Source organism: Epinephelus lanceolatus, chromosome 4, assembly GCF_041903045.1.
Source record: "Epinephelus lanceolatus isolate andai-2023 chromosome 4, ASM4190304v1, whole genome shotgun sequence".
NCBI lineage: Eukaryota > Metazoa > Chordata > Actinopteri > Perciformes > Serranidae > Epinephelus > Epinephelus lanceolatus.
In genome coordinates this window covers 957,047-970,154 of record NC_135737.1, presented here as the reverse complement: position 1 = coordinate 970,154, position 13,108 = coordinate 957,047, and the positions used below count along the sequence as shown (strand labels likewise).

General features: G+C 41.7%; 1 protein-coding gene, 1 long non-coding RNA gene and 1 pseudogene across 7 annotated transcripts in view; 2 read left to right on the top strand and 1 right to left on the bottom strand.

The window, feature by feature from the left end:
- The window catches only part of LOC144462709 (uncharacterized), a 67,489-nt gene extending 55,836 nt beyond the window's left edge, over positions 1–11,653 (top strand). The window contains exons 2-3 of the long non-coding RNA XR_013490923.1: positions 10,970–11,015; positions 11,339–11,653. This is a non-coding gene — a long non-coding RNA (uncharacterized LOC144462709). The remainder of the gene's footprint in view (positions 1–10,969; positions 11,016–11,338) is intronic.
- LOC117259087 (Na(+)/H(+) exchange regulatory cofactor NHE-RF3-like) overlaps positions 1–13,108 on the bottom strand; it is a 267,423-nt gene that overhangs the window by 108,109 nt on the left and 146,206 nt on the right. For all 6 annotated transcript variants that reach the window (XM_078166828.1, XM_078166826.1, XM_078166827.1 and 3 more), the window contains one exon: positions 3,172–3,243. In XM_078166828.1, coding sequence (XP_078022954.1) covers positions 3,172–3,243 — 72 coding nt within the window. The remainder of the gene's footprint in view (positions 1–3,171; positions 3,244–13,108) is intronic.
- Positions 9,081–10,742, top strand: LOC144462705 (uncharacterized; annotated as a pseudogene).

The following is a 13,108-nucleotide window of genomic DNA, read 5'->3' as shown; positions in this document are numbered from 1 at the left end:
CAGTACAGTGCTCTTGAGCCCCTGTTTGTGTCGAGTTGCAGCTCTCCCAAGTTCCAGTTCCTGAGACGCTACAGCACATCTCAAGTTCCTGTCCATGCTGATCTACAGTGCTCCCAAGATTCTGTCAGTGCAGAGCTGCAGCACTCCCAAGTTCCTGTTCATGCTGAGCTGCAGCACTCCCAAGTACCTATCCATGCTGAGCTACAGTGCTCCCAAGTTCCTGTTTGTGCTGTGCTGGGACTGACCCAGGTTTCTGAGCTGCTTCTGCTCCCTACTGACCCTGCTGGGCCACAGCAGGGTCAGCCGGCCTCCAGACCTGTTCCGCCTGTCATGTCGGCCTCCAGGCCTGCTTTGCCTGTCAAGGCGGCCTCCCAGCCGGCCTCCAGACCTGCTCCGCCTGTTAAGGCGGCCTCCAGACCTGCTCCACCTGTCATGTCGGCCTCCTGGCTGGCCTCCAGGTCTGCTCCGCCTGTCACGTCGGCCTCCCGGCCGGCCTCCAAGTCTGCTCCTCCTGTCATGTCAGCCTCCTGGCTGGCCTCCAGATCTGCTCCACCTGTCAAGTCAGCCTGCCGACTGGCCTCCTCACTGTACATGTTTAGTGCAATAATCCTCAAAACCTCTGAACAAAACTTGACTACAACAGCATACCTGTTCAGAACAAAAGAGCCCAAAAAACATATTTGGGGTCCTCTCCTCGGATGTCAATCCTTGTTTAGGCATCTGTGCGTTTTTCAAAAAATTTTAAAAGTTCACTCTATTCATTCAGTACTTTCTGATTAGTGCTTGCATTGTGTGGAGAATTTCCAGGCCAGTGCTTTTATCCTCCTTTTTATAACTGTGTTTTCTTTTTTGGTGGGTTCAGGCTTTTTGTTGGCATGTTGGCAATTTATTTGTGTACGTGAGAAGTGTCTTCATCCACATCAATATCTTCAATATCCGCTGTAGTTAGCTAGTTACCACAGTGATTTATCCCAGTAAAAAGAGAACCAGCTTTGTAGTACTGTAAATCCAGAGTTAACCCCATAGTTACCTCGTTAACTTCAAATCCTGCTTCGTAATACAGGCCTTTGGTTGATAACCAGCTTTGTGGCACTGGTTATCCAGACGACCAGTGTTAGGGTTAGTCAAACCAGATAACGAAAAGATACCCTAGGTAAGTTGAACTGGCTTTGTAGTACAGGCCTCTGGACAACCAGTACTACAAAGGTGGTTATCAACCAGACGGCTAGTGTTAGGGTTAGTCAGACCAGATAACGAGAAGATATCCTGGGTAAATTAAACTGGCTTCGTAGTACAGGCCTCTGGTTTCATCTCTGGGACCACCCACTGTTTCGCCTGGACTGATGCTGAACTGTGGGTGGGACCTTCTGTGTCCTCTTCCTCTGCTGAGGATAACATTTCTATTGGCTGCACTGCACCCAAGCAACTTTTTTTTCATTTTGTCACATGTGAGTAAGTGTGTGTGTGGAACCACAAAGGGGTTTAGAGTATCTAGTATCATCCTGAGGCTGCTGTAAAAAAAGAGGGGGAAAAGAATTGAGAAGCAGCGATTTTGCTGGAGAAATCTGAGGTTTTCTTTAGATAGCTTTTGTGTGGTAATATTTGGTTTGAGTCAAGCAATTTATTGATTTACTAATAGTAGGTATGGCGGTAAAGTGGTTAGCACTGTCGCCTCACAGCAAGAGGGTTCCTGGTTCGGAACCCAGGGTGGGAGAGCCCCTCTGTGTGGAATTTGCATGTTCTCCCTGTTGCATCAGCACGGGTTTTCTCCGGGTACTCCGACTTCCTCCCACAGTCCAAAGACTTGCATATTAGGTTAATTGGTGACTCTAAATTGGCTGTAGGTGTGAGTGTGAATGGTTGTCTGTCTCTATGTGCTAGTCGTGTGATAGTCTGGCAACCTATATAGTGTAATTAGGTTCATTTTGTCTACTCAAAATAGATTAAGTGTAGAAAGTTTCTTTTTACCAGACAATGAGTTTTTAAGGAGATGTACTTTACCTTGACATGTTTTGACTGTCATTTCAGTCTTCTTCAGAAGCGTCATCTGACGTGCGTCATGACGTGTCTTTATCAGCCGCTTATCCTGTTTGAGGTTGCTGGTGGGCTGAAGCCTATCCAGGTGGGGTACACCCTGAACAGGTTGCCAGACTAAGTGTAGAAAGTTTCTTTTTACCAGACAATGAGTTTTTAAGGAGCCAAATAGGATTGCCAGGCTGGTCACGCCTCCGGGATACTATCAGCTGATAAAGACACGTCATGACGCACGTCAGATAACGCTTCTGAAGAAGACTGAAGTGACAGTCGAAACATGTCAAGGTAAACTACATCTCCTTAAAAACTCATTGTCTGGTAAAAAGAAACTTTCTACACTTGTAGAGTGAGAGAGAGAAATGTCTTTATCGGCTGGCAACCTGTTCAGGGTGTACCCCGCCTGGATAGGCTCCAGCCCACCAGCGACCTCCAACAGGATAAGCGGTTACGGAAAATGTATGAATGAATTATTTTAGAAAGGGAACTGTGTTTATTAATATTTAAAAGGTGACTATTTTTTACCCTAAAGGATCTATCTTGTGTTGGGTTTTTTTTCTTTTAACTAAAATGGTAATTATCTGTACATGCTAGAAAAAAACAGTCAGTAAACTGTTCTTCCATTTCATCCAAAGACTTGTCTGGGTTCACTTATTTAAATCACAGTAGTATACAGTGGTCAGTGTCGATCTAAACTGCTGATTTTGACAGTTTATTAGATTAGGAGGAGGGTTTTTTACGTTTCACCCAAAACAGGTATACCCTCTTGGTAGTTACCTCAGGAAACCCATCAAACACCCCACCCCAGTCTAAAATTAGTTACAGCATCTGAGGCATAATATAGAGTGTTGGGATGCTACACTGTTATACTCTCAAAATGTCCCTGGTGTTCCACTGACATATACCCCTCCACACTGGTGTATGACATATACTGTACATCTCCGGTGTGTCAAATAAAAACACTATGCTGCTTGTCTTCCACTGACAGGTGACACTTTTCACCAGCAGGTACCATGTAAACAAAAGGGGTCACCTGTGCCTGTCCTGATATAAAAAGACATAATGTCAATTATGGTACCCATGCAAGATGGAAGGTAGTGATAGAAAGGATTATATTGTCAAGTTAATCCTCATACATACCTGTTGATACCCTTCCCTCCTCAACACGAGGAGAAACAAGAGTAGACCACATGACTGGATCTTCCTCACCACCTGTCAGGTAATTACAGAGAGACACACAAACAATTTAGTGAATAAAGTCTACTACATTTTAATGCCATACTTAAATATTTAGGTCCATTACAAGAACTTGGGCTTTAGTGATGTACTTTCATGCTTTGGACATATAAGCAGGCAGCAATCTGTCCCTTTCTTTCACCTCCTAATTCATGAGGATGAAGCCCAGGTTAAGGTAAAGAGAGAAGGAAACATTTAGGCCAAAAACCAGTCTGTTTACTAAATTCTAAAGGAAACCAATGATGAAACAATGACTAGTGGTGTGAAAAGGAGCTGGAAGGTCACTCTGCTGTTTCTGTCTCTGTTATCATCCCTCTAACCACACAGAACATGTGCTTTAGGGCTTTGACCTCTAATAAGATGCTGTCATGTATGGTGTGTCTCAGAGTAATATAGTCATACCCAATAAAAGTTCATTACTTCAGTAATGTGTTGTTTGGGTAAAAGTATGGAGTTATATTTGTGTGTCAGTTCTGAGCATGATGGGGTATTTTGCGCACAGGAAAATACTTTCCTCCGAGTACATAAATTACATTTTTAGGGAAAATATTGGCATGCAAAAACTTTGAGCAAACAAAACTATTCTGTGCTCAATAAACATATCTGCATTTTTGCTTTTATCCACAAGATTTACACAGTACTGACTCAGTTTCACTTATTTAATGTCTGTCAGTTTCTGACCTCTGTGCTCTTAAACGCTTGGACACCTGCTCACAGTGTTTCTTTTTTCTGTCAAAATGCTATCTGCACTCTCACATTTGCTTGCACACTTGCACAGCCTGACAGACTGGCCTCGCCTGGAAAGAGTCAAGTGCAGACAGCGGCAGCAGGAGGAAAAGACAAAAGCATCATGACAGCATTTATCTTAAATTCCATATTACTCAGTTGTTTAACATAAAACCGGTAGGCCAGTATTTTCCTGTATGGCATGTCATCATATCAGTTTGCCTACAGCAGACCAAACACTTCTCACCAGTCACCATGCAGACCATAAATCAGCAATACTCCAGACATGATTGCTGGACATGTCCAAACTGAATTCACATCCTGATATAAAGAAATTAAAAACATGGATCAATAGTCAAAACACATGGGATGAAAGAAATACAAGGCATTTAAACTAATCAGCTCTTATATAAGTGGAAAGCCAGGTGTGTCCTATCATGCACTTAGGTTCTGCAGTGGTGGAGAGTAGGGCACCTGGCTCTGAGACCTGCAACCACCTTCAATCACTGCACCTAATTAGTGAAGAGATGAGTGATCACCACACAGTGCATAATCAATTAAAACATTTCAAAAAACACTTATGTTTAAAAAGGTTGTTTAGGGTACCTGTACAGGGTAGGTTATGGTACTTACCCAAGACACTGTACCCACATGGGTTAGCAACATTACACGCGGCATTAGTAGGGAAGCACTGGAATCACTTAGTGAAGAAGTTAAGGCTACAGTTGGTATCTTTTACGAGAATAACTTTGTGTCATATTTGCTGAAATAGTCTCTATATTCTGAAAGAAGTACGTGAGACAGTCTGTAAAAAATCATGTCCCTGCTCCTCTCCTACTGCCTGTGGTGGCACTCACTATAGGATCAGACCTCCTTAGATTTTTTTTACAAATCTATGCTCATCAATACACAAATCAAAAGACGACAATATTGACACATTCCTAAGCAATACTGATTTACTACAACTTACTGAAGATGAAGTAAATACACCTGATCAACCATTCACAATGTGGTGAGGGGGGAGGTAAATTTTAGTGGGTTGGTATCAATAAGGGAAGAATAAGGAATAAGCCAGACAATGCCACCTGGGGAGTTTCACCCCAGGAAATACTTTAAGGTACCTTGAAAATCGTTTATAAAAAGGTAGTTGCTAAGGCACACAGGTTCATTTCTGATTAAGAGGCTGAGACGTGTTGTCACAATTAAAGCAGAAATTTTATTTATAACAAGCAAAATGATCAAAGCAAAAAGCAGGGGCTGGAGCTGCTGAAAAGGAAGAGGAAGATTATCAATAAACAAGAAATAACCCAAAAATGACGGTGGATAAAATTACTTTATTACAATTTATATTAAAAAATAATGATAAATTATAGAAAAGTTAAAACTGAGTCCAACATAAGCAAAATTTAAAAAAAATAGTAAACTGAGCAGAGGCCACTTGTCGAGAGGCAGACTACACAGAGGAGTGCCAAGGGGTGCTACCACTACCCACCACAAGTGGGCACAGCAAACAACACAGTAATCCTCAAAAAAATAGTGCAGTCTACGGTGTCCCAGTGCAACTACTCACATGCAAAAGTGAAGGGACCTCACCACAGGTACCTAGCCTCTCAGCAATCTGGCTCTCCACTCCTGAAATAAGGAAAACTCACAGAAAATAAAAACAAAAATGTATCCCTCCTCCAGGCTGCATGTCGAAGTATCCTTGAGCAAGATACTGAACCCCAAATTGATCCCGATGGCTGTTCCATCGGTGTGTGAGTGTGTTAAAACTGAATAGCAGGTGGCACCTTGTATGGTAGCCTCAGCCACCAGTGTATGAATGTGTGTGTGAATGGGTGAACATGACTCGTAGTGTAAAAAGCGCTTTGAGTGGTCACTAGATGACTAGAAAGGCACTATACAAATGCAGGTCCATTGCAGGTCCATTTGGCTACACAAATAGTAAATAATTCAAACCTGAACTGTGGAAACTCAATAGGGACAACTCTGACAAAATGATAGGCAAAACTGGGAAAAACTAAATCACAAATCAATAGTTCAACAATAATTAATAAGTAACTGAGGATCAAATTAATAATTGCGGGCAAAACAACTAAAATAATAAACAAAACAAATAATGAAATGATATGGGCAAAAACTGAACTAAAGGTGAGCAAAAAAAGGGCAAAGAAATGGGCAAAGCAGCAGTGATCAAAGGGCAGGAGGACCACCTCAAATGTGGGCTCTAATGAATACAGGAGGGCAGGAGGGAAGTCAACTGGCACCCGGTGCAAACAAACAGAAGCAGCCAAAGCAGAGACAGGGCATGAGGCAGGAAGAGGGAGAACAAAGGCCTACAGGTGCTATATATTGTCTGGCCTGTTCTAACAGCTGATTTGTTTAGATGTCGACTCACCAATATGACGTTTTAGATAAACTATTCATTTTTGTTGAATTTCATAGATTAGTTTGATTTGTCTGATTTGAAGGTTTATTCTGTAACAGAAAACATGTTGTGTTACTGATGTATGGCGTTACATTTGTGTCATGTGTCGCGCGAGCAGATAACACATCTGCACACGCGCAAATCTCTCTCGCGCGTAAATTATTTCGTGTCACGCGCGCAGATTTTAACTGCCATGCGCACTTGTTTGATCTTCGCGCACATATTTAGCAACAATGAAGCAGAGGCAGGTGTGAGCGAGTAAAAAACAGCAGCGACATGCACAACAACACTGTGCAGCTGTTATGCGCGTGCTGGCTCGCTCCTGCTCTCGCTCTCTCTTTCCCCTGTGCTCGCTCGCGGTGGAGCTCTGCTCGCTCAAACCAAGGACTTTTGACACTCTGGGGGGGGGAGACCAAGGCTGACCCCGGCCCTCTTATGATTGGTCATTTTCCAGCCCCCCACATGGGTGCCTTTTTGGTTTTCTGCTGATGACAGTTTCCGTCATAGACAGGAAGCTCAGTGGTAGCGGCGGCAAATTGGAGGAAGAAGGAGAAGGAGAAAAAGAAGAAGAAGAAGAAGAAGAAGAAGAAGAAGAAGAAGAAGAATAGGAGCAGTAGAAGAGCAGTAATGGTGACACCTGAAGATTTACACGTAAGTAACAAACTTGCTTATTAGTGACGTTGATTCAGAAGGGTTCCATTTGTTCTGTCTTGGTATTTCTCTATCCACCTTTCTCCCAACTTCACACAACGGAAGCCGGTTTTTATCTTCAGGTGGAACTGTATGTTTACGTTTCGATGGTTTCAGTAGCTGTCATAGTGGCGGCAAACCCATGGATCTAACGCCGGCTTTTAACTATGTAGTGATCCCCGGTCAATTCATGGTTTTTTGCTTTACAAGTATTGATGAGGCATCATTAGTTTTCAGCTCTTTTAATATATTGTTCCAACGTCCTTGCCAACATCAACAGCTTAAGAGCTGTTCCGTGAACACAAAATATATACAAATCAATAAATGTAGCTATATACAAATTCATAAATACAATCACTATCACTAAAACATCAGAAGACACAACAAACGATACCTTGTTGCCATTTTGACGGGGCGCTCACAAGATATTGAAATTTATGTAGCAAAGCACACTCCTTGCTTCCTTTTCAGTGTACTCTCTATGACCGTTGACTTTCCCCCATTTATATCTGTAGTTATGACAACAAGGTTATATGATAAACATTCAACACAATATATAATTAATTGTAAATAAAAACATGCACTGTTTTATATGTCTTTTACAATGAACATCATACAAATGATCATACAGTAGTTAAAAGTCAGCATTAGATCCATGGGTTTGCCGCGATATGGAGCAGAGACCTGCAGTCTGGGGTGCAGGCTGTCTCTCTGAAGCAGAGGATGGCGGTCGTCTTCATTTCCATCAGTCTTCTCAGACAGCCCACAAACATTGAAAGACTTTCTGATCATATCCTTGCCCAGTTTTCTTTTTCTTTTCTTTGCTTGTTTTTTCTTGATGTTTTGATCCAGTCATTATATGAGACCTGCTATTTATTGAGGAAATACGGTAACTAACCATCACAATTAATGATGTAACGTTAAATAAAATCAATCAATCAATCAATCAATCAATCAATTTTATTTATAAAGCCCAATATCACAAATCACAATCACAATCACAATCACCCTCACAGCGGATAAGGAAAAACTACCCAAAAAAACCCCTTTAACGGGGAAAAAAAAAACGGTAGAAACCTCAGGAAGAGCAACTGAGGAGGGATCCCTCTTCCAGGACAGACAGACGTGCAATAGATGTTGTACAGAACAGATCAGCATACTAAATTAACAGTAATCCGTATGACACAATGAGACAGAAAAAGAGAGAGAGAGAGAGATGCAGGACAGATGGTAATGACAGTAGCTTACAACAACATTAATGAAAGTAATAATATTATAATTATAGTTCTGGCTACTGTGATACAATATGTTGAAAGTATATATTAATATCTGACAGTATACATATGTGACAATAATCATATGTGTATAATAACAGTAGAAGTATGGCTAATGATGACAGCAGCAGCAGGAGGCATCTGGCAGGACCACGGCAGCAGCACAACCACACACGTCACACTATCCAGGCACCGCTGCAATATGAGTTAACCTGAGAGACAGTGGAGCACAAAGGCTCTGGAGAAGAAGCCGAGTTAGTGACATCCAGAATGGCCGAGTTAGCAAGATGCAGTAATAGGACACGAGAGAGAGAGAGAGAGAGAGAGAGAGAGAGAGAGAGAGAGAGACAAGGAGAGAAGGTGCCCAGTGTATTATAGGGGGTCCTCCGGCAGACTATTTCCGACATAGCAGTCGGAAATACTTCAGAATCAATGAATCAATTATTTTGTGCCACATTATTTATTGTTATTTACTAGCAAGCCATGTTCTAAGCGAGATAATGTATAGTGAACTGGCCGAAAAACAACTCCCTGAAACCCCATTACATATGTGTGTTTACAGGGCATGTGTTGTCTGATATGAACTTCTGTCTTTTTTATCTGTATGAAATGTTCTATGTGAATAAGGATCATAATTTTTAATACGATCTTTAAAGTTCTGCTTTCCATGTCAACAGGGCATCCTAAGAGATGAGATGATTTCGAGGCTCAAAACAAAGTTAGAGTCAGCTCTCTCAAGAGCACCTCTTGACTTGGACTTCCTGCTGTTCACATGTCGACAAGAGCTCTACTTATTTGAAGCACTGTCAAGGCATGTAAATATCTCCCCAGAACTTGTACTGGCCTTACAGGAATTGCTCAGGCTAGTAATGGACCACATTGAACAGGATGATGTTACCCGCAACACTGTTCAAACAGTAACTTGTGAGATGGGTTGGCCCAGGTACAGCATAGAAGAAGAGAGACTGATTGAGGTATTGGAGATAAATCTCCCAGTGCACTACATTGCAATGTTACTGGGTGTTTCAGCCAGTACGGTCAATCGATGAATGAGGGAATTTGACCTCTCTGCACGACAGTACTACAGCGACTTTACAGACCAGGAGCTGGATGAGACAGTCCAACAGATAAAAACTGAAATGCCAGCTGCAGGCTACCGCATGGTGAAAGGGAGGCTGAAGTCACTTGGAATACATGTGCAGTGGAGGAGAGTTGCTGCATCAATGCACCGAGTCGACTCACTTGGGATTCTTTCCAGACTGACTGGAATGGGCTGCATTCAATTCAGTTCAATTCAATTCAATTTTATTTATAAAGCCCAATATCACAAATCACAATTTGCCTCACAGGGCTTTACAGCATAAGACATCCCTCTGTCCTTATGACCCTCGCAGCGGATAAGGAAAAACTCCCCCCCAAAAAAACCCTTTAACAGGGAAAAAAAATGGTAGAAACCTCAGGAAGAGCAACTGAGGAGGGATCCCTCTTCCAGGACGGACAGACGTGCAATAGATGTCGTACAGAACAGATCAGCATAATAAATTAACAGTAATCCGCATGACACAATGAGACAGAGAGAGAGAGAGAGAGAGAGAGAGAGAGAGAGAGAGAGAGAGAGAGATGCAGGTAATGACAGTAGCTTACAACAACATTATTGAAAGTAATAATATTATAGTTATAGTTCTGGCTACTGTGGTACAATATGTTGAAAGTATGTATTGATATCTGGCAGTATACATGTGTGACAATAGTCATATGTGTATAATAACAGTAGAAGTATGACTAATGACTAATGATGGCAGCAGCAGCAGGAGGCATCTGGCAGGACCATGGCAGCAGCACAACCACACATGTCACGCTGTCCAGGCACCGCTGCGATATGAGTTAATCTGAGAGACAGTGGAGCACAAAGGCCCCGGACAAGAAGCCGAGTTAGTGACATCCAGAATGGCAGAGTTAGCAAGATGCAGTAATAGAATACGAGAGAGAGAGAGAGAAAGAGAAGGAGAGAAGGTGCCCGGTGTATTATAGGGGGGTCCTCCGGCAGACTAGGCCTAAGTCAGCCTAACTAGGGGCTGGTACAGGGCAAGCCTGAGCCAGCCCTAACTATGAGCTTTATCAAAGAGGAAAGTCTTAAGTCTAGTCTTAAATGTGGAGACGGTATCTGCCTCCCGGACCGTAACAGGAAGATGATTCCACAGGAGAGGAGCCTGATAGCTGAAGGCTCTGGCTCCTGATCTACTTTTGGAGACTTTAGGGACCACGAGTAACCCTGCGTTCTCAGAGCGCAGTGTTCTGGTGGGATAATATGGCACTATGAGCTCTCTAAGATATGACGGAGCTTGACCATTTAGAGCTTTATAAGTTAACAGTAGGATTGCATTGTGCGCAGAACATACTCTGTCAGGGGGCCCCTTTCACTGTGGCATTGTGATACCAACCATAAATTGATTAGGTTTGTACTGTTGAAAAGGTTGTTTAAGAAAATACAAATATGTAGCTACTTGCCATGACATTTTTTCTAAGAAGAAAAAAAAAAAATCCAGGTTGAAAGTAGTAACATAGTGCTTTATGTTCCCAACAGGTACAACATTGTACTTTTCGGGACAGTGGATGTCTACTCCAGGAAGGTAACATTTAATTTCATTGGCATTCATTATGTAGGGTTTATGTAAGATAAGGTGTGTGTGGTTTAAATATGTAATAATTTCATAATGTAAACATATGATTGACAAATGAAAGGAAACACTGGAAGTTTAACTGCCAGGTATTGCTGTGAAATAATGAGAGTATTACTCAGGGTTCACCCAAGTCTGCTCTCTGAATATATTGTTGGGATATACCTTTAAATTGTCAAGAAGAATTTCCATGTTGCACTGACCTGAGTATAATAAATAATTAAAAACTCAAAAACATTATATACATGTATCAAAAATTTCTTATCATACCACAGGTGATGTGCTTGAAAGCTGCTACAAATAACCGTGCATCCACTGCATTTGCTGCCTTCAAAAGAGCTACTGAGATCCATGGCATGCCTTCAAGGTAAACATTTTGTGTTAAAGTGCAATGTACCGGCACAAACATGATGGATGTTTGTTGTGGGCTATTACTAGACAGAATTTCAACATGGAATCTGGGATTGTAATGTTAAAGGTTTAGTAATGTAATTTCTTATACTCTGTCACTTCTTGGGCTCTAATTTCATAGACCAGGCGCACTTTGCAAGTTTCGTGCGCTGGAGTTCTGTGCATTATTCCTTACTGACAGATTGCTACACATTTTAATCATCTCTGTGCTTGCACCTCAGGGTAAGAGGTGATCAAGGCGTGGAGAATGTGGAAATTGCACGACACATGTTCACCATCTGTGGAACTGACCGAGGAAGTTTCCTGTCTGGAAAAAGTGTCCACAATCAAAGGTATTTTCAAATTCTGCACGCCTGTCCTGGTGTTGGGATTGGTCTGAGATTCTCAGGCTGTTACCTGTCCAAACCCGAGTTGGTGCTGACCGAATTGACCTGATGATCAACACTCATCTGACCTGACTGAGCCCCACTATAAGCAGAAGTGCAAGATACAGCAAAATAAGATAATACTGCCATGCTTGCACTAAAGCCAAGAACAAGTAGTTTCTGACATGAAATATGACATAATTTATTACACATGGCACCAATTAGGCCATGGTGTATTCATGTGCCCACAAGCAAATTGTAAAAATGGAAATCCCAGCTCTGAGTAAATAAAAGGTGTAAAAAAACAAAAACACACAGCTAAAGCTGAACAACGCACCCATCACTGTAATATTTAAGCTTCAATTAAGAGGTTGAAATAATTTTAATTTCTGTCTTTGTAGGATTGAACGCTTGTGGCGTGATGTCAGGACATGTGTCACATCAAAATATTACCGTGATCTCCATAACCTTGAAACTGATCCTCTTCTTAATGTGTCCTCCAAAGGTAAGGGTCATTTGGGGTGGAAAACAGATGATGCTAGTCCTTGTAAAATTGGTCAGTTTCAACAGGATTAGATTGGTTGACAAATGTCAGGGCTACTGCAATGAACGTTAATGGAATCACGGTTCATTGCAGATCTTCTAATTTTTGAATTTGCAAAATGTTACAAAAACACTAGAAAAACCATCATAGATGTAATTTCAAAAGGCAACCCTGTACTTAATGTTAAATTGTATAGGCTGTGTTTGATGTGTACCTATAAACATAATGATTTACTACTACCCTGTCCTCAACAGAAGATCTTCTTGCTGTGCACATGACCTTCCTTCCAAAACTGAAGGCAGACCTGGAGGCTTTTGTCGAGGCCTGAAACAACCACCCTCTCAGAAGTGAAGGGAACAAAACTCCTGAACAGCTCTGACTTGCAAGAAGGATGCTCAGACCAGTTGACCAGCCGGAGAATCTTGAGGTTACCTTTTCCTTTTTAAACGACTGCAATTCTCCAGTGTACCATTCAAATTATTTTAAATTACTTAACCGTTATTTTCAGGTGAAAAGTTACAGAAATTTGCTTTAAGTACTTCACTTGGGTACAGCATTTTCATTTCCATTTGCTTTAGTTATATGGCGCCAAATCACAACATACATCATCTCAAGGCACTTTTCATCGTTATAATGGAGTATTTCAATTTTCTGCCTCATGACTTCAAGTCTGCTACAACTTTAGGGATAAAATATGCAGTTTCATTTAAAAAAAAATTGTTTGC